Genomic DNA, 20,376 nt, shown 5'->3' on the forward strand with positions numbered 1-20,376 from the left:
CTTTTAGGCTGCAGAAATAGACAAAGTCCTGACCCCATTTGACTTACACAAGAGAAGGACGAAATGTTGTGCCCAGTAGTGCACGATTCGTATTTAAAAGCATTTCTATTTTGGCTTTTTTGTATTTCTGGTGAGGTAAGACTTTAATTCATTTTAAATGATCTTACAGTATTCACTGATAGCCTAAAACGTAAAAAGCAGCCCCCAGTGGCTCACACCTCTAATGCTAGCTACTCAGAACACTGAGATCTGAGGATCACAGTTCGAAGCCAGCCAGGGCTGGGAAGTTCATAAGACTCATCTCCAATTAACCACAGGAAAAGCTGGAAGTGGACGCACACCTTAACTTGTAGAGTACTAGGCTTGAGCAGAAAAAGGGAAGGGACAGTGTCCAGGTCCTGAGTTCAAGCCCCGAGTTAAAACAAACAAAACAAAAATAAAACAAGGCAGTATCCTAGACGCTGAGAATAAAACTCTCCTTTCAATTAGTAATAGTGCTTCCCTATTCTGTCTAACCTTTGATGAAATAGGATAACATTATTAATAACTACATTAAACTTTAACAAATTCGGTCTTCAATAAGCTTGGACTGAAATGCACACTGTCTAGCACCTGCCCAATAGCTTACCTTATTTCTCACCTTAATCCCTAAAATCAAATCAAAAACCTAACTCTAAATTATCCAGAAGAGGAAATGTAAGGAAAATACTGACATTTCTTTTTTAAATACCACATATACTTCTGATTGTGAGTAGAAACCTCAGTTTTACCCTAAAGCTTACCCTTTCCTAACCCTAATCTAAACTAGAAAACTAACCCTAGCCCTAACCCTAATGACCTTTGAATGCCAAAAGAAACACAAACATACTGGTTTTCTTTCATCCTGACCTGGAATCAACTTCTTTAGAGGTTGCAGTTTAACAAAGTATGTTACACTATTCCTACCCAAACCCTATCCCTAAACCAAATAGGAAACATAACCCTAATGATCCTGATGAATAACAGTAAGAAATATACCGCTATTTCTTTTAAATATCACATGTACTTTACATCTAACTGTTAGTAGAAAACTCAGTTTTACCCTAAACATGCTCTTTCCTAGCTCTACCTAATCTGAACTAGCATACTAACTCTAACCCTAATATCCCTTAAATGCTAAAAGGAACACAAATGCACTAGTTTTCTTTCATCCTGACCTGGAATCAATTGATACTTGTTAAAAATTTTCTTCATTGTACTTGTGATTACAGGACAACAAATTTCATTCAATATATACATAAAGCAGGAATTTTTATTTATTTATTTATTTATTTTTTTTGGCCAGTCCTGTGGCTTGGACTCAGGGCCTGAGCACTGTCCCTGGCTTCTTTTTGCTCAAGGCTAGCACTCTGCTGCTTGAGCCACAGCGCCCCTTATGGCCATTTTCTGTATATGTGGTGCTGGGGAATTGAACCCAGGGCCTCATGTATACGAGGCAAGCACTCTTGCCACTAGGCCATATCCCCAGCCCAGGAATTTATTTTTTATGCCACTTTGGGGCTTGAACTTAGGGCCTGGGTAAGCTGTCCTTGAGCTTCTTTTGCTCAAGGCTAGCACCACTTCCCCCCTTTTCTGTTTGTGTGGTACTGAGGAATCAAGCCCAGAGCTTCATGCATGTTAGGCAAGCACTCTACCACTAAGCCACATTCCCAGCCCATAAAGCAGGAATTTTATTGTATATAAATTTTGGAAGATAAAGAAGCTGAGGCTTTGTAGCAGAGTCCCTGGGGGAAAATAGATGGAGTTGCCTAGCTGCTGGGAGGTGAGAGAGAGGCTGCCTTGTCAGCTATCAAGTGACTTGTTTCAGATGACACAGCAGAGAGGAAACAGAGGACAAGCTTCAAGTGGACTAGAGCCTGGGAAAAGTCAATAAAGGTATCCTTCAAGCCAATTAACGTTCAGTCCTATGTTAACATTTGTGTCTTTTATGAAATATTTCGTGCATGCTATTTTACTTCTGCTAAACTCTGCTATGTGAAGAACAGTGTTAATAGGACAACCTGAATCCTAGGCTGGTACCAGTTACCATGTCTTCCTTTTTAGCTCCAAATACAATGGCAGGTTCCAGAAGGAAGATTTCCAATGTGTTCCATATGCGTAGCACCAAGGTAGCGACTTCCCTACCACTGTCTTTTCCTTACCTGCAGTGTCTAGATCTCAGGTCTGGTGAAGGAAGAGAAGTACTTGAGTGTTATATTTCAGAATTCTTTTTTAAAAAATCCTAAAGAATGTAATACAAGGAATGGCCAGTCCTTTACCTAGATACAGCATCCAAGGAAAAACAACTACCCAGCTAAGAGTCAGTCCTTGTTGGAATAGAGGCACACTTCAGTCTGTACAATGCTGTGCCCATAGAACTTGCTGGAAATTTTCCCTCAGGAACCTGGCCCAAATCCAACCCGCCAGGGTGCCAGAGAAAGCTGTTCTCTGGGCAGGGCCTCAGTAGAGTCATTCCTCTACAGAATTTCCCCCAAGGGAGGGTGCCTAGGAAGTTGCTGGTTCTGGCTAGGGGTCTGTAAAGCCTCAAACATTACACAACAGCACCTCCCGGAAGTAAAACCCTTCTCTTTCTGGCGTGACTCTGGTGTGCCCTCTACTGCCAAAGCTTCAATGCAAGCAGCAAAGGAAAACCTAGAAGTCCCCCTTCCAGATCCTTTTTCCAAGAGCAGGCAGAAAAGATAAATTGGAGAGCTGAGAGACAATAGATTGCTAGCCTGGCACAGGTGTCCCTGCTACCCAAGTACAGGTGTCACTCCCCAGCTTCAGATCTGAACTCTGAAGCTTGTTGTACATTTTGTTGTTGTTGTTACAGGTATTGGGCCCTGAACTAAGGGCTTGGGCTCTGTCCTTGACCTTTTTTTTATTTTTTATTTTTTTTGCTTGAGGCTTGTACTCTACCATTGTGTCGTGGCTATAACTCTGGCTTTTTTTGGGGGGGGGGGATTAATGAGTCTCACAGGGCTGGGAATGTGTGCAACACTGGCAGGCACTTCCTACTACTGAGCTGAAACACTGGAAGGTATTGGCAGGTGCTGGGCTGCAAACCTAAGCAAGTGTTGCTTGCTACAGGACTGTAACCTCAAGCCCTCCTTTGAAGTACTAAAAGGAGGTATAAAAGATCATAGGATACTATAGCAGGTTGTGTTTTATTTTGAGTGGATTCTCTTCACTGACACTTGGTACTCTCTGGTAAACTAAGTGACAGCACACAATTTAGACCCAATTTGAGGAACACAATCTATTGCCAAGTGGGAACTTGTAATGCCTAACCACTTATGCCAGTGGAGCAGAAAAAAAAAAAAAAGAGTGCTTGCTTAACCTTCCCAGAGGACTCTACCTAGGGACCTCCCACTAGGAAATTCTCCTAGCAAAACAATCCCATTCACTAGCTTAAAATCCAACCACAAGATTCAGATGAGGTGTTAAATTGTTGAAAAATTAATAAAACATGCAAAATGTGATGCCAAATTATTATTCATTTTATACATATACATACATACACACATATATAACTGCTATTATAAAGGTGATATACAGAGAGGTTAAAGTTACATAAGTCAGGTAAAGAATACTTTTTGGACAATGTCACCCCTTCCCCTGCTCTCTCCCATTTTTCCCTTCCATCCCCACCCACAAGTTGTATAGTTCATTTCAACATAGTATCCAGTGACACTATGTGCTGCATTTGTTTACCCCTTGTCTCTCCATTTTTGTGTGCCCCTTACCATCCCAAAGACAGATAAACAAACAAGACAAAATGAAAACAAAAACAGTAATGAAGAGAAAACCTTGTTTTTATTTCTTGGAGTTCAATAAATAATATTTTATATGAATAGATGCACATAGCTATTGTACCTTGGTGTTCCTCTCCTAAGAATATTCTTCTTTGGTCTCACTGTATGTGAATCCTTAGAGTCTTGTATAACTTATCATGTCCCGGTGTATTTTAGATCTACCTTCCACATATGAGAGAAAACGTGCCATTTGTGTGACTCTGAGCTTGGCCATGATGCACCTATTAAGGTGAAATCCACTTTGCCAGGTGAATACCTAACAGCCATTCCTTCCTTTTTCTTTTTTCCTTGTTGCCAGACCATCCTTCTGCCAGAATATTTACCCAGCTCCCAGGGACATGTCTGTCTTAGCTAGTCTATGTCTATCATACTTTCTCAAATCTAAGAGTTGCTAGTTAAATGGCCAATGAGATGTAAGGAATGTCTGTCTACTGCAGCAAGACCCAGAGGATTAGTCCCCTCCCAACTCCCCTCTTTAAAAGAAAATCCAAGAAGACCCACACTTTAACCCAGACTCTGTTTTCTGATATTTGGAGATGAAGTAGCCATCTTGAGTTTCATGAACTGACAGAGTAGAAGGAGGGAGCCTGTGCTCTGACGACATTGTTGCACAACTAAATGAATGCCAGCTAAGAAGTTGAAGTGTGACTCATAGCCCTACTTCCAACTGCCATTTCTTTCTTCAAGCTTCTATAAAGAAATCACGATTAATGTTACTTAGCAGAGTATTGCTCTCCAAAGCTTTTAACTATTTGACTTTGTAGACAGTTTTATATTTCACTTAGAATAAAGAATAGCTGATTTTGTATTTAAAGTCTTCCTAGCAGAGAATCTTCCTGGCTTCAGATTATATTTATTGGCAGAGAATTCTAGAACACAAAATGGCAATGCAGTAAGAAAAAAAAATGATCCAGGAAGGAGCAACTCAATGTCACAGGATTGCAGACTGTACTTCTCTTTCCTACTAGATGAATAAGCTTCCATTTGTGGTTGGTAATTACTATTGCATGGAATCTTTTACTAATATCTTAGGGACTTGTAGAATTTCTCAAATGAAACTACTCTTCTCCAAGCCTTTCTCTACTTTCTTTTTTTTTTTTTTGCCAGTCATGGTGCTTGAACTCAGGGCCTGAGCACTGTCCCTGAGCTTCTTTTGCTCAAAGCTAGCATTTTGCCACTTGAGTCACAGTGCTACTTCTGGCTTTTTCCGTATATGTGGTACTGAGGAATGGAACCCAGGGCTTTGTGCATGCTAAGCAAGCACACTATCACTAAGCCATGTTCCCAGCCCTATACTTTGTTATTCTTATGTTCTCTAGCTTCCTTTTCTGTGTTGCTGCTACAGATATTCAAGATCTTCCCTTCAGGTTCCCTGGGAGTATGAGTCTAATTTCATTCTACTTTTTTTTTCCTTTTTGGTGATGATGCTAGGGATCAACCCAGTATTTTATACACATGGAGCAGTCACTCTACTACTGAGCTTCATCTGCAGCCCCCATGTCTACTTTCAAAAATGAATTCATCCATGGTGTTCCCACCAGCCCACACAATCCTTAGAGGACATCTTGTCTACAAAGACTTCTCTGCACCCTCAGTTCCTCTTCCATGTAGTTTCAGTTACCCAACAGATCTCAGAAGAATCATCACCCTCCAGCCCCGCACCAAGCTGGTTCTCTCTGGGGCTACCTAATGTCTTAAAGGAGCAGTAACATGTGCCCTGGGTTGCATAAGCTGTCTATCCATACCCGCGCCTGCTGCATATTTGGCAATCTGGTTTCCATCCCCACAGCCACACTGAAACTGTTCTCCAAAAGACCTTTGAAATACAATGACCTCTTTTTAGTGAACTCTATTCTTCTCTTCTGGTTTCTCATTCTTTTGACCTCTCTACAGCATAAAAAAAAAAAAAAGGATTTCTCCTACCTCACATGTTCTCTTCTCTTCCTTGGCTCCCATCCTGTTTTCTAACAGTTCTCTTTTTATGGCCCTCTGTCCTTCATGCCATCCCTTTACTGAGTATTTCTCTGGCTCCTTGTTTTCTCTTTCATTCTTTCACCCCAAGGTTATACCATCTTCCTAACAGTGCAAAAGAAAAAAAAAACCCTGCACAATATTCTCCCTTAAACTCAAGTCTCTTTACCAACAGGCTACTATTTATTTAACACATTTGCTGGCACTTCAGTCTACATGCATCTTTTCACACTGTTCCCCCTCTCATCTTCATGCTCTGGTCACAAAAAGGTCATTTTCTTAAAATTATTGTGTTGGTTTTTTCCAGCTGCTGTTCCAAACTATTTCTGACTAGGCAAGCTAAAATTACAGAAATTGATTTCTTTATAGGTCTGGGTACTAGCAGTCTAAGATCTGAAGTATAAACTGTTTAGGTTTTTTTCTTTTTTCTTTTTTTCTGGAAGCCTCTCTCCTTGCCTTGCAGATGGCCATAATCTTGAGGTGTTCTCACATGGTCTATGGGGATATGAGGCATGGTGTCTAAATTTAGGAACACTGGATAGATGACACAGGGATTTTCCTACTGGAGGAATTTCTTTTTTTTTTTTCCTGTCGTTGTGGGCCTTGAACTCAGGGCCTGGGGGCTGTCCCCGAGCTCTTTTGCTCAAAGGCTAGTGCCAGAGTGCCACTTCTGGTTTTCTGAGGGTTAATTGGAGATGAGTCTCACACATTTTCCTGTCAAGACTGGCTTCAAATCATGATTCTCAGATCTCTGCCTCCTGAGTGGCTAGGATTATAGTATGAGCCATGTGTGCCTGGCTTGTTTGGTATTTTAATCAAAGCAACTTACATGTAATAAAAACTTACATGTAAATAATAACTATGGTAATAATAAATTAATAACAAGAAGCAACCCTCTATTCTACCTCCAGCTCATTTCCCAGATTCAGCCATCATATAGTTGAAAATTCAAATGGAATCAAAGTCTCCACTGCCAAAAATCTCCCTCCAACTTGTTTCCAGGTCACTCAGGCCTTCTCCCTGGATAGCAACCAATGCTATTAGTCACTTGTGTATTTTGATCCCAATAATAATCTGTACTCATAAAGTAAGTTACTATTCTTGTTGCCACAGATGACAGCCTACTACTGTAGGCACTTTTGTATTTTTACTTAATAGACATTTCCTGAGCATTTTCTATTATTCTGAATGCTTCATATGTTTAAATCTTCACAACAACCATCCTAGGGTGAGGATTAACAATCACTTTTAACAATGAGCAAATTAAAGCAAAAAGCCAGGACCGAGCAAAACCCAATTTAAAGTCAGACAAGTCAAACCTCAAGTTCACATATGCTTTTTCCTTCTCTGTGATAACATCAAAGGTTGACTCAGGGCCTTAGGCTTTCTTGGCTTATTTGCTCATGGCTATGTCTCCTCCTATCCAGCTTTTTACTTGTTAACTGGACATGGTATCTCTCAGACTTTTCTTCCTAAGGATGGCTTTGAATCATGATCCTCCTGAATAGCAAGGATTTTACATGTGAGCCAGTCACCCAGCCAGAACTTATATACTTAATCTTGATAGGTACCATGTTACTCTGTGGTAGAGATTGTTCTCTATCAGAACAGAATGTTTTGCCACTTTATTATTATTGTTGTTTGTGTCAATCCTGGGGCTTGAACACAGGGCCTAGGCACTATCCCTGAACTTTTTTTTACTCAAGTAGAGTGCTATTGTACTTGAGCTACAGCTCCACTTCCGGCTTTTTGGGTGCTTGGTTGGAGATAAAGTGTTTCACAGACTTTTCTGCCTGTGCTGGCTTTGAATGGTGAGCCTCAGATAACAGCCTTCAGAATAGCTAGGATTACAGGCAAAAGCCACCAGAGCCTGGCTTAGTTTTTCCACTTTTTTGTTGTTTGTTATGGGTCTTGAATTCAGGGCCTGGGGGCTACCCCTGAACTTTTTTATTGCTCAAGGCTAGCACTATATGACTTTGAGCCACAGCTCTACTTCCAGTTTTTAAGTGGTTAATTAGAGATAAAAGTCTCACAGCCTTTTTTGTCCAAACTGGCTTTGAATCGCAAACCCAGATCTCAGCCTCCTGAATAACTAGGATTACAGGCATGAGCCATCTATGATGAAGATATAGAAGCTGAAAAACCGTTTAAAGAAACGTTTATAGCAGATTCATAGTAGCTAAAAAGTAGACATAACCTAAACATCTATTGAGTAAACAGAATATCCTACAATGCAGTATTAATGAATAAAAAGGAATATGTTGTATCCATATTGCAACATGCATGGATCTTAACATGCTAAGAAGCTAATAATGAAACACATACTAAATGATTCAATTAATATATTCCAGAAATTGCAAATGTATAGAAACAACATAAATCAGGGGTTGCCTAGGGTTTAAAAAGCAGAAAGGGAATAACTACTAAATGGATACAGGGTTTCTTCTTGGAATGATAATGGCTACACACTCTGGTTAAAAGCCTTTGAATGTATTCTTCAAATAGATTGATGGTATGGTATATTACTATTTTAAGAAAGCTGTTTAAATTCATGATTACATGCCAAAACCTGAAATCCTCCTACTCTACATGTATTTTCTGGAGTTACCATGGGATTGTGAAAACAAATCAGCCAAGCACTAGCATTACAGTAAGCTTTACTTTTCAAAAGTAAGAATTTGGAAACCTCAGGAATCCCATCGTTGGTTTTGGACAAACTGATATTGAAGGGTGGGTCTCATGTACTTCTTTGACTCCTGGATTAAAAAAAATATTATAGCTAATATATTTTGATTTCACTTAATAGAACGCAGTGAATTGGGGAACCTAGGCTTCTAAAATTTCATCACAGAGAGCAGCCAGTAAAGTAGTACTGGTTTTGCTAAGGTGGATTATTGACCTTAGCCTGTTACACAACGTTGTTTTTAATCAGCACATGAGAGCTCCGAAAACGGTAGGTCTCCACCGCTCTTTTTGGTGTCAAGGGCGCTGTGGTTCAGCGGCCCACGTCCTATAAGACGTCTCGTTTTGAGGACACAGACCCACGAGAGGGACAGGATGTAGGTCCTCGGTCCTCGGAGATGTATACAGAAATTGTACTGTGGCTGAAAGGAGGGGAAGACGACCCAACCAGGTCGGGCTGCCTCCCTCCCTGGCTCCGGCCGCCACGCCTCCTAGGCGGCTTCGACCTAGTTGAAAGCCGGAGGACCTAACCTCCCTGGCGGCGCCCAAGGCCGGGTGAGAACAGTGCCTTGAGAGGGGTGGGGAAGCACAGTGAACTATTTTCTGCGGCACCCAGTTTTTAACTCCCGAATACTGGAACTGAATTTTCTGTTGGTGGTGACAAAAATGGGGCAGACCACCGGAAGGACCACCAACGACAGAAGAAAACGTAGCAAGAATCTTCGAGCCTTTCAAGGCGTACTTTCCTTTTACTTCCTCACTCCGCCCCCTTCCCACGCCCACTCTTTGTCCCCACTCGGTCCGACTTTGGCCCGCCGGGCTCTACCGCGTGGATCTCCGGTTGGGTATCTACCCCGAGCTCAGCCCCAGTTCAAGTGGCTCGAAGACGCTGGTAGAGCGACTTCATCCGGGTACTTCCCCAGGACAGAAAGGCGGGTTTTTATGACGTAGTGGAGGGCGGGGCGAAGAGCCAACTCCCGAGACCCGGACCTCGTGACAGATAGGCAGAGGGCGTGTCCTAGAGCCCCCTTTCCACGCCCCTTGGAAGTTCCATTTTATTGAAGAGAGGAGTCTTCATCCTCAAACTGGCCTTAGAGGAAGGAATGCGACAAGGGAAGATTAATTTCAATGACTTACTTAGTTATAGACTTGTTTGTCCTATATGATTTTGATTTTCTTTCCTACTTTTCCTTGATTTCCCTGGAAACATTCCCATCTCCAATTCTTCCTTCCTCCCCCCTAGTTTCTGCGCAGATGGTGTCGTCCGGTGCAGCGCGCAGCCGCAGAAGGCTCGGGGCGGTGCCGCTGAGGGGCGGGTGACGCAGCGGCCGTCGCTGCCATTTTAAGTTGTTTGTTCTGGCTTTTTTTTTTTCTCCCCCCTCCCTAGCTTCAAACGCGACTCAGCCCCGGACCAGGGAGGCGCCCAGGGTCGCCGCTTTCTGCAGCTACCGGTGGGGGGAAAAGGAGGCTGTGTCACCGAGGAACGCTTCACCACCCTCCGCTTCGGCTTTTCCCCCCTGCGGGTGTTCGTCGATCTCCTGAGCCTGAAACCGGACTGTAGGAGGAAGAGAGACTTTATAGAGCAGATGCTTGGACTGAAATAACTTATTTTGGGGGGTTTTATTCGGCTGCCAGATCCCCCCACCCCCCCTTTTTTTTTAGTGCAGGGCTCCCTTTCCCTCCCCTCCCCCTCCGCGGCCCACACCGATCCTCTCCCCCTCTTCTCGTCTTTCCTTCCTCTTCTCTCTCTCACTCCCCTTGGCCGCTCCCTCCGCGTCCTTCCCCCTTCGTCGCTGCCCGGGGCGCCGAGCCAGACTATGGGTCCCAGGTGGGGGCTGAGTGGCGGCAGCAGCGCGGGCGGCCCGGTCACCGTGCGCACTGCAGCGGGGATGGAGGGGCTCAGTTGGCTGGTGGTTTTCTCTTGACATGGCTCCTGCCCGTGCTGCGAGCAGCGCCCCCGCCGCCGCCGCCTCTTCCGCCGCCGCCGCCACCGCTCCGCCCGCAGGCTGCGGCTAGAAGGGTCCCGAACCCCCCCCTACCCCGAGAGTCGGTCCGTGAGTCCCGGTAATCCGCGGGGACAGGGAAGGGGATTTCAAATCCCCGGTCACCCCCACCCCCGGACCCTCCTGCCGCCTCGACTCCACCTTCTGCCTCCTTCCTCCCACCCCTCCTCCCCACTCGGGAAACCAACTTAACGACCCCACCCTGAACAATCCAAACTCTGGAAAACATGGTCTGTTGAGCGGGAGAGCGAATCCAGAATCTGGGGAACTTTTTTTTTTTTTTTAGGGGGGTGGGCTGACTTTTAAAAAGTTGACTAATATTAACACAACTATTTTCTCTCTTTCCCACTGATCCCGTCCCTTTTTACCCTCTCCCGCCTACTCTATCCGGGCGGGAATTGTTTCCACGATGAAATGAGTGAAATCCTGAGTGATCCTGTGTCTCCCGTGGTGCGAGTGAGTCGCTGCCGCTGAAGGCAAGGGGTGGGGGTGGGACCTGGTGGGGGCGGAAGGCAGGTGGTCCCCGGGCACTGCCTGGGATTTGGGAGAACCCACCACCTTTGCCTCAGCAATGCTCACAAGAAGATAAATCGCACTCCCCACCATCTTGAACAGGGGCAAATTCATAAGGAAAGGCTCCCTTGGGGAATGTAGAACTTATAGCAGGACTGAGGGTGTTGGGATCCTGGACATTAATCAGGTGTAACCACAGAGGCGGAATAATTATTAATACCATTTAATATACCCTTTTCCCTCTGCCATCATGATTCTCCTTGGCAGCAGCATTAGCAGCCGCCTGAGGGTGAAAATGTGGGTGATGGGGAAGTTGGTGATGACTCCGCTGTTTTTCCTTATGGCTCCTCTGGGCAACAGCTGTCCACCCCCGGTATACACTGTAGTTGATTGCAGGGAAACCCTGTACCTCTCCCCTTTCTCTACTGATTTTGCACTTTTCTCTTTGATCACCACCACCAAGAGTAATCAATAACAAGCACTGACAATACATAGCAATAGTGAAATCTGAAATAACAGAATTAGGTACTACAGCCATGGATCTGGCTGGGTAAAATACAATTGGGTATTTCAGTTTCAGTCACCTACCCTGTTTTGGTGTTTTGTTTTTGATTTTCTTTTCCTTTTTTATTTTTTTGTTACTTGGCAAACAAGGATCACACTCTCCCTCCCTTCCCCCCCCCCCTATTGCTTTTCATAAGTCCTTTTCTTAAAAGGGGGAGAAATCCGGATGGATTTCAAGGATTGGACTGGTGTCAGCTGTGTTTTATTGCACACTTAAATCCTGATTACCAGGATTTTCATTTCCCCTTTGAAAGCCTTTATTTTGGCAATTAAGCCAAATGTGTTTTCCAGAAAGTTAGTTCAAGTATTTTCTCCTCTTTCTTTCCTTCCTCCCCTTCCTTTTTCCTGTTTGACCCCAAACATTGTCCAAACATGACTGGACAGCAGCTTTGGTTTCTTGACCCTGTAGTATGACAGTCTGCTAATATTGCCAGAAGGTGCCGTTTGGGGGTTACAGTTGTGATTTTAGCTATTCAATCATATTAGCAGGAGAAAAATATGACTTGTTTCTGTTGTACTTGAGTCTTAAGAAAAAGTGCCCATAGTTTAGTGACAATTTCCAAAGGCTTTAGTACCACCTGTATTTCAAAATGGGGGACCCAAACTCCCGGAAGAAACAAGCTCTGAACAGACTACGTGCTCAGCTTAGAAAGAAAAAAGAATCTCTAGCTGACCAGTTTGACTTCAAGATGTATATTGCCTTTGTATTCAAGGAGAAGGTAATTTAAAATTCTTAATGGGAATTAGCACAAGTGATTTTTGTAAATGTATGTTATGTAAACAACATGCATGTTTACATGTATGTTTACATAGCAAACATAAGTATATTATTTTCATAATTGGAATATTAGGTTAAAAAGCATCTGGGGAAAGTATTTTTAATTTCTCACCCTTATATAAGGGTTATTCTGTGAATTGAGTAGTTCATTAAAATACGAATGGAAAGCTCAAGTCTTAATTGGCTTAGAAATAAAGTTTAATTCTAAAGCTTAGTAGGATCCACTTGTAGTTGATGCGGGCTGTGTAACGTTAAACTGGATTAATTGGGAACTTTATAAGTGAATATAAAGATTAATATATAAATAGGATCCTTGGAAGTGTCAAATTTGAATAAAAAAATTTAGACTAAAGGCAGCCTGTTTTTTCAACTGTTAAGTTTTGGAAGTACAGTATACTTCAAGAACAGTTAAATATTGAGATGGTTGTGTTTCTCTGGTTTAATTTTTTTGGTTTAGCCAGAATTAGTTGAGTTAAATATCAAAAGTAGATAGTCAAAGAGAATGTCTTGAAAGTTCTTTTGTATACTTTTGCAACTGAAAAATGGACAGTTTCTAAAATTATGAGCAAAGCAGCTGATTTGATAGGAGGTGGAGTTTGGATAAAAAGGAAGTACTATGATTTTTTATTTAAATGGTGAATTAATTTCAAATCATATGTTGGTGGAGTTGTGTGGTATTTGTAAGTTTTCCAGGTATTTATCCCATTCCTAATAATTATTTGTATTTATGAACTCTTAGTCACTAGTAATGGCATTGTAGAGTAATTCCAAAGGATTTGTGTTTTGAAGTGATTGTCCTAAGTCTGACTAGTAAGAAAGTATTTATTTCCACATTTTCCCTTTTTCTTGTGCTTTTTGAAAAATAAGTTTACTGAAAAACTGATAGGATCACATTTTAGTTGAAGTTGTTTTTTTTTTTAATATAAGTTCTCTCTAAATCCAAAGTGTAAGTGATGAGGCTAAATCTGTACAATCTATGCGATGCCCCAGACTCTACTAGCTAGTTCTTTAACATTTGTGGAAATCTAGTATTATTTTATGAATAGATCATATCTATACAATTGCCATGAATAGTGACCATTATAGGGCAGAATTTTGAAAGCTAGCTTGATAGTGAGCACTTAATCATATATGATTAATATGATACACTTTTTTTCTTTCAAATACTAACTTGTTACATAATCTTCAAAAAGAGTAATGGGAATGGACTCATTTAAGAAATGAAATAATTTGAATACTGTATTTTTAAAACGAGCATCTTTAAGATTGCTTGGTGTCCCTCACAACATTTAAGAAATTGTCTCAAATAAGTACATAATATGGGATGCAATAATGCTATTAATCTGAAGTTACCATTTTGATAATAGGCTATTTGTGTTTGGCAGAGGAAGAACAAAGATCCAAGTATTAAAAATGCACATTTTCTATATAAAAAATACTTTAGACAGTTAAGAATTAGACTAAGAATGGGGTAAAATATTGTAACATTTAGTGGGGTATCAAATGACAGTGTGTTTCCAGTTCTTAATGTCCTTTTTTTTTCCTCATAGAAGAAAAAATCAGCACTTTTTGAAGTGTCTGAAGTTATACCAGTCATGACAAATAATTATGAAGAAAATATCCTTAAAGGTGTGCGAGATTCCAGCTATTCTTTGGAAAGTTCCATAGAGCTTCTACAGAAGGATGTGGTACAGCTCCATGCTCCAAGATACCAGTCTATGAGAAGGGTGAGTTCAAAATAGGCCTTGGTAAGACTTTTGTGAGTTAAGCTTGCACTGTCTTTCATCCTGAGAATGGGTAGATCCTATCGTTATGGAGCTCTAGGTATATTTGGTTTTGTGCTACATTAAGAACTGGGATCATGGGCTGGGGATACAGCCTAGTGGCAAGAGTGCCTGCCTCGGATACACGAGGCCCTAGGTTCGATTCCCCAGCACCACATATACAGAAAACGGCCAGAAGCGGCGCTGTGGCTCAAGTGGCAGAGTGCTAGCCTTGAGCGGGAAGAAGCCAGGGACAGTGCTCAGGCCCTGAGTCCAAGGCCCAGGACTGGCCAAAAAAAAAGAAAGTGACATAAGAAAAAAGTTTAACCTTGATTTTGACCTTGTAATTATTGTACAGTAGTGGTTGTGGATTTAAAATTTTTTATTATCAATTTTTTTTGCCAGTCCCGGGGCTTGGACTCAGGATCTGAGCACTTGTCTCTGGCTTCTTTTTGCTCAAGGCTAGCACTCTACCTCTTGTGCCACAGCATCACTTCTGGATTTTTCTGTTTATGTGGTACTGAGGAATCAAACCCAGGGTTTTGTGCATGCAAGGCAAGCACTTTACTGCTAAGCCATGTTTCCAGCCCTTAGTTTTTTTTTTTTGTTTTTTTTTTTGTGGGTTGTTTTTTTATTTGTCGGTTGTAGGACTTGAACTGAGGACCTAGGTGCTATCCTTGAGCTCTTTTTGCTCAAAGCTAGTGCTCTTCCACTTGGAGCCAAAAGGCCACTTCCAGTTTTCAGGTGGTTAATTGGAGATATAAATCTCATGGACTTTCCTGTCCCAGGCTGGCTTCACACCAGATCTGTCTCCCTAAGTAGCTAGGTACCAGGTGTGGGCTACCAGGACCTGGCGGAATGTTTTATATATTAGCTGTTCATTGAATTTCCCTGTTTGGCTGAAGAACAAATATTATATATACCACTTTTTTTTTTTTTTTTTTTTTTGGCCAGTCCTGGGCCTTGGACTCAGGGCCTGAGCACTGTCCCTGGCTTCTTCCCGCTCAAGGCTAGCACTCTGCCACCTGAGCCACAGCGCCTCTTCTGGCCATTTTCCATATATGTGGTGGTGGGGAATCGAACCGAGAGCTTCATGTGTAGGAGGCAAGCACTCTTGCCACTAGGCCATATTCCCAGCCTCTATATATACCACTTTTTAAATAACTCTGAAGCATGGCTGGGCTGGGAATGTGGTTTACTGGTAGAGTGCTTGCCTCCCATACATGAAGTCCTGGGTTCGATTCCCCAGCACCACGTATATAGAAAAAGCCAGAAGTGGTGCTGTGGTTCAAGTGGTAGAGTGCTAACCTTGAACAAAAGAAGCTCAGGGATGGTGCCCAGGCTCTGAGTTCAAGCCCCAGGACGGGCAAAAAAAAAAAGTGCATGGCTCACAAGAAAAGTAAAAGCAAATCTGCCATTTACTAATGAACCTGGAGTTTGTGTGAGCAACATTGTGAACTAAATGACTGGATTGTACGAGATGAAAATAAAGCTAAAATTTGGGGCATGAACCTTGTAAGATGAATTGGGTTGGCCTTCTGCATTTGTAAATGTTTCTGTAGTCAAACCTTGTAATTTGTGCTTTGCTTATTACAGCTTTTCTTGTAAAAAAAAACAAACATCTTTATTCTTCCTTATTTTGTAGGATGTTATTGGCTGTACTCAGGAGATGGATTTCATTCTTTGGCCTCGGAATGATATTGAGAAAATTGTCTGTCTCCTGTTTTCTAGGTGGAAGGAATCTGATGAACCTTTTAGGCCTGTGCAGGTATTTTATTCCAGAATGAACAAGTACATCAGAATTCTTACAATTGAATCTAACTTCTTTGGGAGTATGCTTTCTAGTAGTTTTACTTCACAAATCCTTTTGAATATTGTAAGAGAAGAAAGTATTTGGACTGTAGATTCTCCTGAGATTATTGGCTCTAGTGTGTTTTTGAGATTAAGACCAAGAAAATCTCTTTAAGGTAGGCCTACAGGTAAACTTCAGATTTGTGGCCTTTATTCTTCTAGAACAAGAACCTTTTCTAGACGTTGATCATTTATAAAGCTGTACCAAAGTAAATTTAGTAGTACTTCTTTGGTGTTGGGAATTGAACACAAGTTTTCATAAATCTCATTTTTGCTGGGCTGGTGTCATACCTTTATTCTCCTAACTTTGAGTAGCTGGGATTGCTGCTGTGCCTCCATCTGATGGGGTCTCCCTCTTTCACCTTTCCAGCTTCTTTGCTGGTTTGTTTGGAGATAAAGAGTCTCATGGACTTTCCTGCTTCAGCTGAAAAGAACTATCTTCTGAGTTTGTACCTAAGCCTGGCTTTTTTTTTTTTTTTTAGGCTGGTACTGAGGCTTGAACTGTGGGGCTTCCAGCTTGTTTTGCTTGTTGGCTCATGGTGGTGCTCTACCACTTCAGTCATACCTCCAATCTGGGGTTTTATTTATTTTATTTATTTATTTTATTTATTTGTTTGGCCAGTTCTAGGCCGTGAACTCAGGGCCTGAGCACTGTCCCTGGCTTCTTTTTTGCTCAAGGCTAGCACTCTGCCACTTGAGCCACAGCGCCACTTCTGGCCATTTTCTGTATATGTGGTGCTGAGGAATCGAACCCAGGGCCTCATGTATACGAGGCAAGCACTCTTGCCACTAGGCCACATTCCCAGCCCCGGGTTTTATTTTTTGTTGTTTAGGATTTCCCACTGGGAAACCTTTTGTGTATATTTGAGTTTCTAATATTTGTTCCTCTATGATACCTTAGTTGCAATAAATAGTCTTGTCTTAAATCATGACTAATACTTGAGAGATGATGTACTAAGATTTTTTCTAAGTCTTTTCATGAAGAATTTAATTTTGTTTTGGGTTTTGTTTTTGCTTTCTGAGACAGGTTCTTGTTGAGTAGCCCAGGCTGGACTGGGAGTTCTTAGCCGTCAGTTAGCCTCAGCTTCCAAAGCACTAGGATGACAGGTGTACACATGCACCTTTACACCTGGCATAAAATGAATTTTAAATTGTATGTAATTATAACTAGCCATGTGTGTCCATTGGCTAACATTGAGTCACACAGATAATATGCATATGTATGTATGTAGTAATTTCAGGTAACTTAACATTTAAACTTATGTATAAATGTATGTATTTTGTAATTAGGCCAAATTTGAGTTTCATCACGGTGACTATGAAAAACAGTTTCTGCATGTACTGAGCCGCAAGGACAAGACTGGAATTGTTGTCAACAATCCTAGCCAGTCAGTGTTTCTCTTTATTGACAGACAGCACTTGCAGGTAAGTTTTTTTGTTTTTTTTAAGACTTTAGGTCTTATTCAAGAAGCTTGGTTAGCATACTTTTCTGATTGTTATTTAATTGTTTTGCCCCCTAACACAGGATTAATTTTGAATTTATTAGAAACAAAGAACAGGTATCTTAGTCCTTACTCTAGAAGTTCCAAAACTCTTATTTTTGGTTCTGGTACTGGAGCTTGAATTTTGGGCTAGGGCATTGTCTCTTAGGTTGTTTTTGTTGAAACTAAGAGTATACAGCTTTTCCTACCTCAGCTGGCCTCAAACTGAGGTCCTCAGATCTTAGCCTCTTGAGTAACTAGGATTATAGGCTTGAACCCCTGGTGCCTGGCTTAACATTTATATTTTAAAAACACTTCTCACTTAAGCAGCAGTTTAGAGCTGGGAGCTGGTGGCTTAAGCCTGTGATTCTAGCTACTCAGGAGGCTAAGATCTGAGGATTGCGGTTCAGAGCCAGCCCCAGCAAGAAAATCTGTGAGACTCTTGTCTCCAACTACCACAAAAGCTGGTAGAGCTGTGGTTCAACTGGTGGAGTGCTAGCCTTGAGCAAAGAAGCTCAGGGACATTGGGTAATCTCAGAGTTCAAGCTCCAGGATCAGTGCAAAACAACAAAAACCCCAAAACAAAAAACTTAGCGATTGATTTACTTGATAATACTTCAATTTTCTTCTAGTCCTTAGCCTTGAGATCTTGTATGATCAGGTGGTTTTCTTTAATTGGCCAGTTTGTCCTTTACTTTGCATATTTTGTTATTGTGCCCTGGGTTCTTAATAAGTTGTGGATGATTGACTTCTATTTAAAATTATGTTCTTTACATTTATTTTAAAAAACTTTTCTCTCCCAGACTCCAAAAAACAAAGCTACCATCTTCAAGTTATGCAGCATCTGCCTCTACCTGCCACAGGAACAGCTCACCCACTGGGCAGTTGGCACCATAGAGGACCACCTCCGTCCTTACATGCCAGAATAGAGTATTAACCAGCAAAATGGAGAAGATCAGAGAATGCAGCAGCATTTATTTTTCTTGTTTTCTTACCACTTTTATTCTTTCAGAGTTTTAAAGAAAATGGACTCATGCACAGAACACTATGCATCTTGAACCTTGTTCATCCTGGATTTTTTTTTTTTTTCATTTGTATCACAGAACTTAAAAATTAGATGTCTTCTGCACGGACTGTGTGAAGGAAGATGCTTTGCATATCTGCTGCACTGCATCAGCATCTTACTAAAATGTGAAATGAAAGGACTATTGTACACTGAAATGCTTAAATGTATCTGAAAGCACAAGGTGATACTCATTTTTGATGGTCTTCCCATTTGTGCTGGTTTTTGCCTCTTTGACATCTGTCATCAGTATTTAGCGGGTGAGAAGTGAATGTAACAGGTATAAATAACACTTTTGTTTAAAGCTTTGCTATAATTACCTTTGTTTCAGAGCACTATCAGATTCATTTTATGACCAGAAGTGGTTATTTAAAAAAAAAAGAATACAACCATGGGAAAGAAATCTTAAATGAAAAACCATCTCATTGTAGGCATTCTTGCCTCATGTTTTTCTTGGTACTTATTAACATACCTTTTTTGTTCCCCAGATCTCTTTCCCAAAGTTGCTGTTTTGAAAGTATTCTGCTGAGTGGATGTATTTATGCACTCTAAAGCAGATCTGGAGTCTGAAGTAGCTAAAGCAGCTATAAAACTGAGAAATACATTCATAGCTGCAGAAACCATGATAGGTAGAGGACTTTACACTTTTTGTTTTAGTTTTGGTTTTTTTTGGTGTTAAAGAGAATTTAATTACAAAGAAAAATTTCAGTAAATTGTGCAGAAATACTTGTTTCTACACCATCCTAAAGGAAAAGGAGAGTTTTTGGAATTGAAAAAGTTATAAGTTGGGATCTTAAATTGTAAAAATAACCAGAGTGTCAAAAGTTCTAAAAGCAGAACTCATTTTGTGCAATGAACATAAGGAAAGACTACTGTATAGTTTTTTTTTAGTTTTTCTTTTTTTTCTCCTTTTAAATGAAGAAAAGCTTTGCTTAAGGGTTGCATACTTTTATGGAGTAAATCTGAATGATCCTACTCCTTTGGAGTAAAACTAGTGTGTAACTAGTTTCCAATTGTATTTAGCTTTTTCTGGTTGGAATTTGAAAAAAAATGAAAACCTAAATAAAATAGGTGGAAGTTCCCTGACTATTCAGGTGAATATACAAAGCTTGAAGTGGTAACTTTATTTATTCCAAGTCACTGGGTAGATGTTGCTGGTTACTTTAGGGGATTAGTCTATAGCTAAACAAAAACCTGGCAAACATGTAATAATAGGAAGCAAAGAGCTTTCAGTAGTTGGTAGCCTGCCCTACTTACACTTTGCTTTATGGAAAAGCAAAACATACACTCAACTTGAAAATGTTTCTTACAATCTATTTGAAGTAAAACTAGGTACTATTCTAAGGTCTTGCCTTACTCTTTAACAATTCTGACAGTGGAAATACATGCAGGTATTACTCAGCTCACGTCATAAGTAGTGGAGGAATTAATTTAAGCTGTCTGGCTCTTTCTAAAGCCCAGCTCTTAGCCATTTTGCTATAATTGAATTATGCTTGTTATAGTCAGTATACTAGGCAATTCAGCCATTGCACTTTGGAATAATTTTGAAAAGTTACAGCAATAATAGAAAATTTGTTGTAATCTGTGCCCACAATCTAATCATTGACACATTTGTTTCCATTCTTTATATGCATGTATTTGTGTATGTCTTTTGAATCATTTGAGTTTCTTGCATGCACTGATTCCTTCCTGTATGAACATTGATTCCTTAGGCTCATGTTTCAAGTACAGAGCTACTCTAGTTGTCAAGGTGTTCTCCACAGTACAATGATCAAGCTCAGGGAATGTAATGCTAATGTACTTTCATGTTGATATTCGAGTTTTGTTAGTTTGAGTATATTCTTGAAAGCTTTATTTTTAATCCCCCTGATAGT

General features: G+C 41.0%; 1 protein-coding gene across 3 annotated transcripts; it reads left to right on the top strand.

Moving 5' to 3' along the window:
- The first annotated feature begins 9,834 nt into the window (after window positions 1-9,834).
- Window positions 9,835-19,583, top strand: C6H6orf62 (chromosome 6 C6orf62 homolog). Of its 3 annotated transcripts, none has more exons than XM_048348389.1 (5): window positions 9,835-10,945; window positions 13,895-14,071; window positions 15,753-15,875; window positions 17,249-17,383; window positions 18,243-19,583. In XM_048348389.1, exons 1-5 carry the CDS (start codon window positions 10,904-10,906, stop codon window positions 18,366-18,368), a joined length of 603 nt encoding a protein of 200 aa, XP_048204346.1. In that variant the 5' UTR covers window positions 9,835-10,903; the 3' UTR covers window positions 18,369-19,583. The 3 variants fall into 3 exon arrangements, with proteins under 3 accessions (XP_048204346.1, XP_048204344.1, XP_048204345.1); XM_048348387.1 differs by having other exon boundaries at window positions 9,838-12,285; XM_048348388.1 differs by lacking the exon at window positions 9,835-10,945 and adding an exon at window positions 10,972-12,285 and having other exon boundaries at window positions 13,898-14,071.
- The last annotated feature ends 793 nt before the right edge of the window (window positions 19,584-20,376 follow it).

Source organism: Perognathus longimembris, chromosome 6 (genome assembly GCF_023159225.1).
Source record: "Perognathus longimembris pacificus isolate PPM17 chromosome 6, ASM2315922v1, whole genome shotgun sequence".
Lineage (NCBI taxonomy): Eukaryota > Metazoa > Chordata > Mammalia > Rodentia > Heteromyidae > Perognathus > Perognathus longimembris.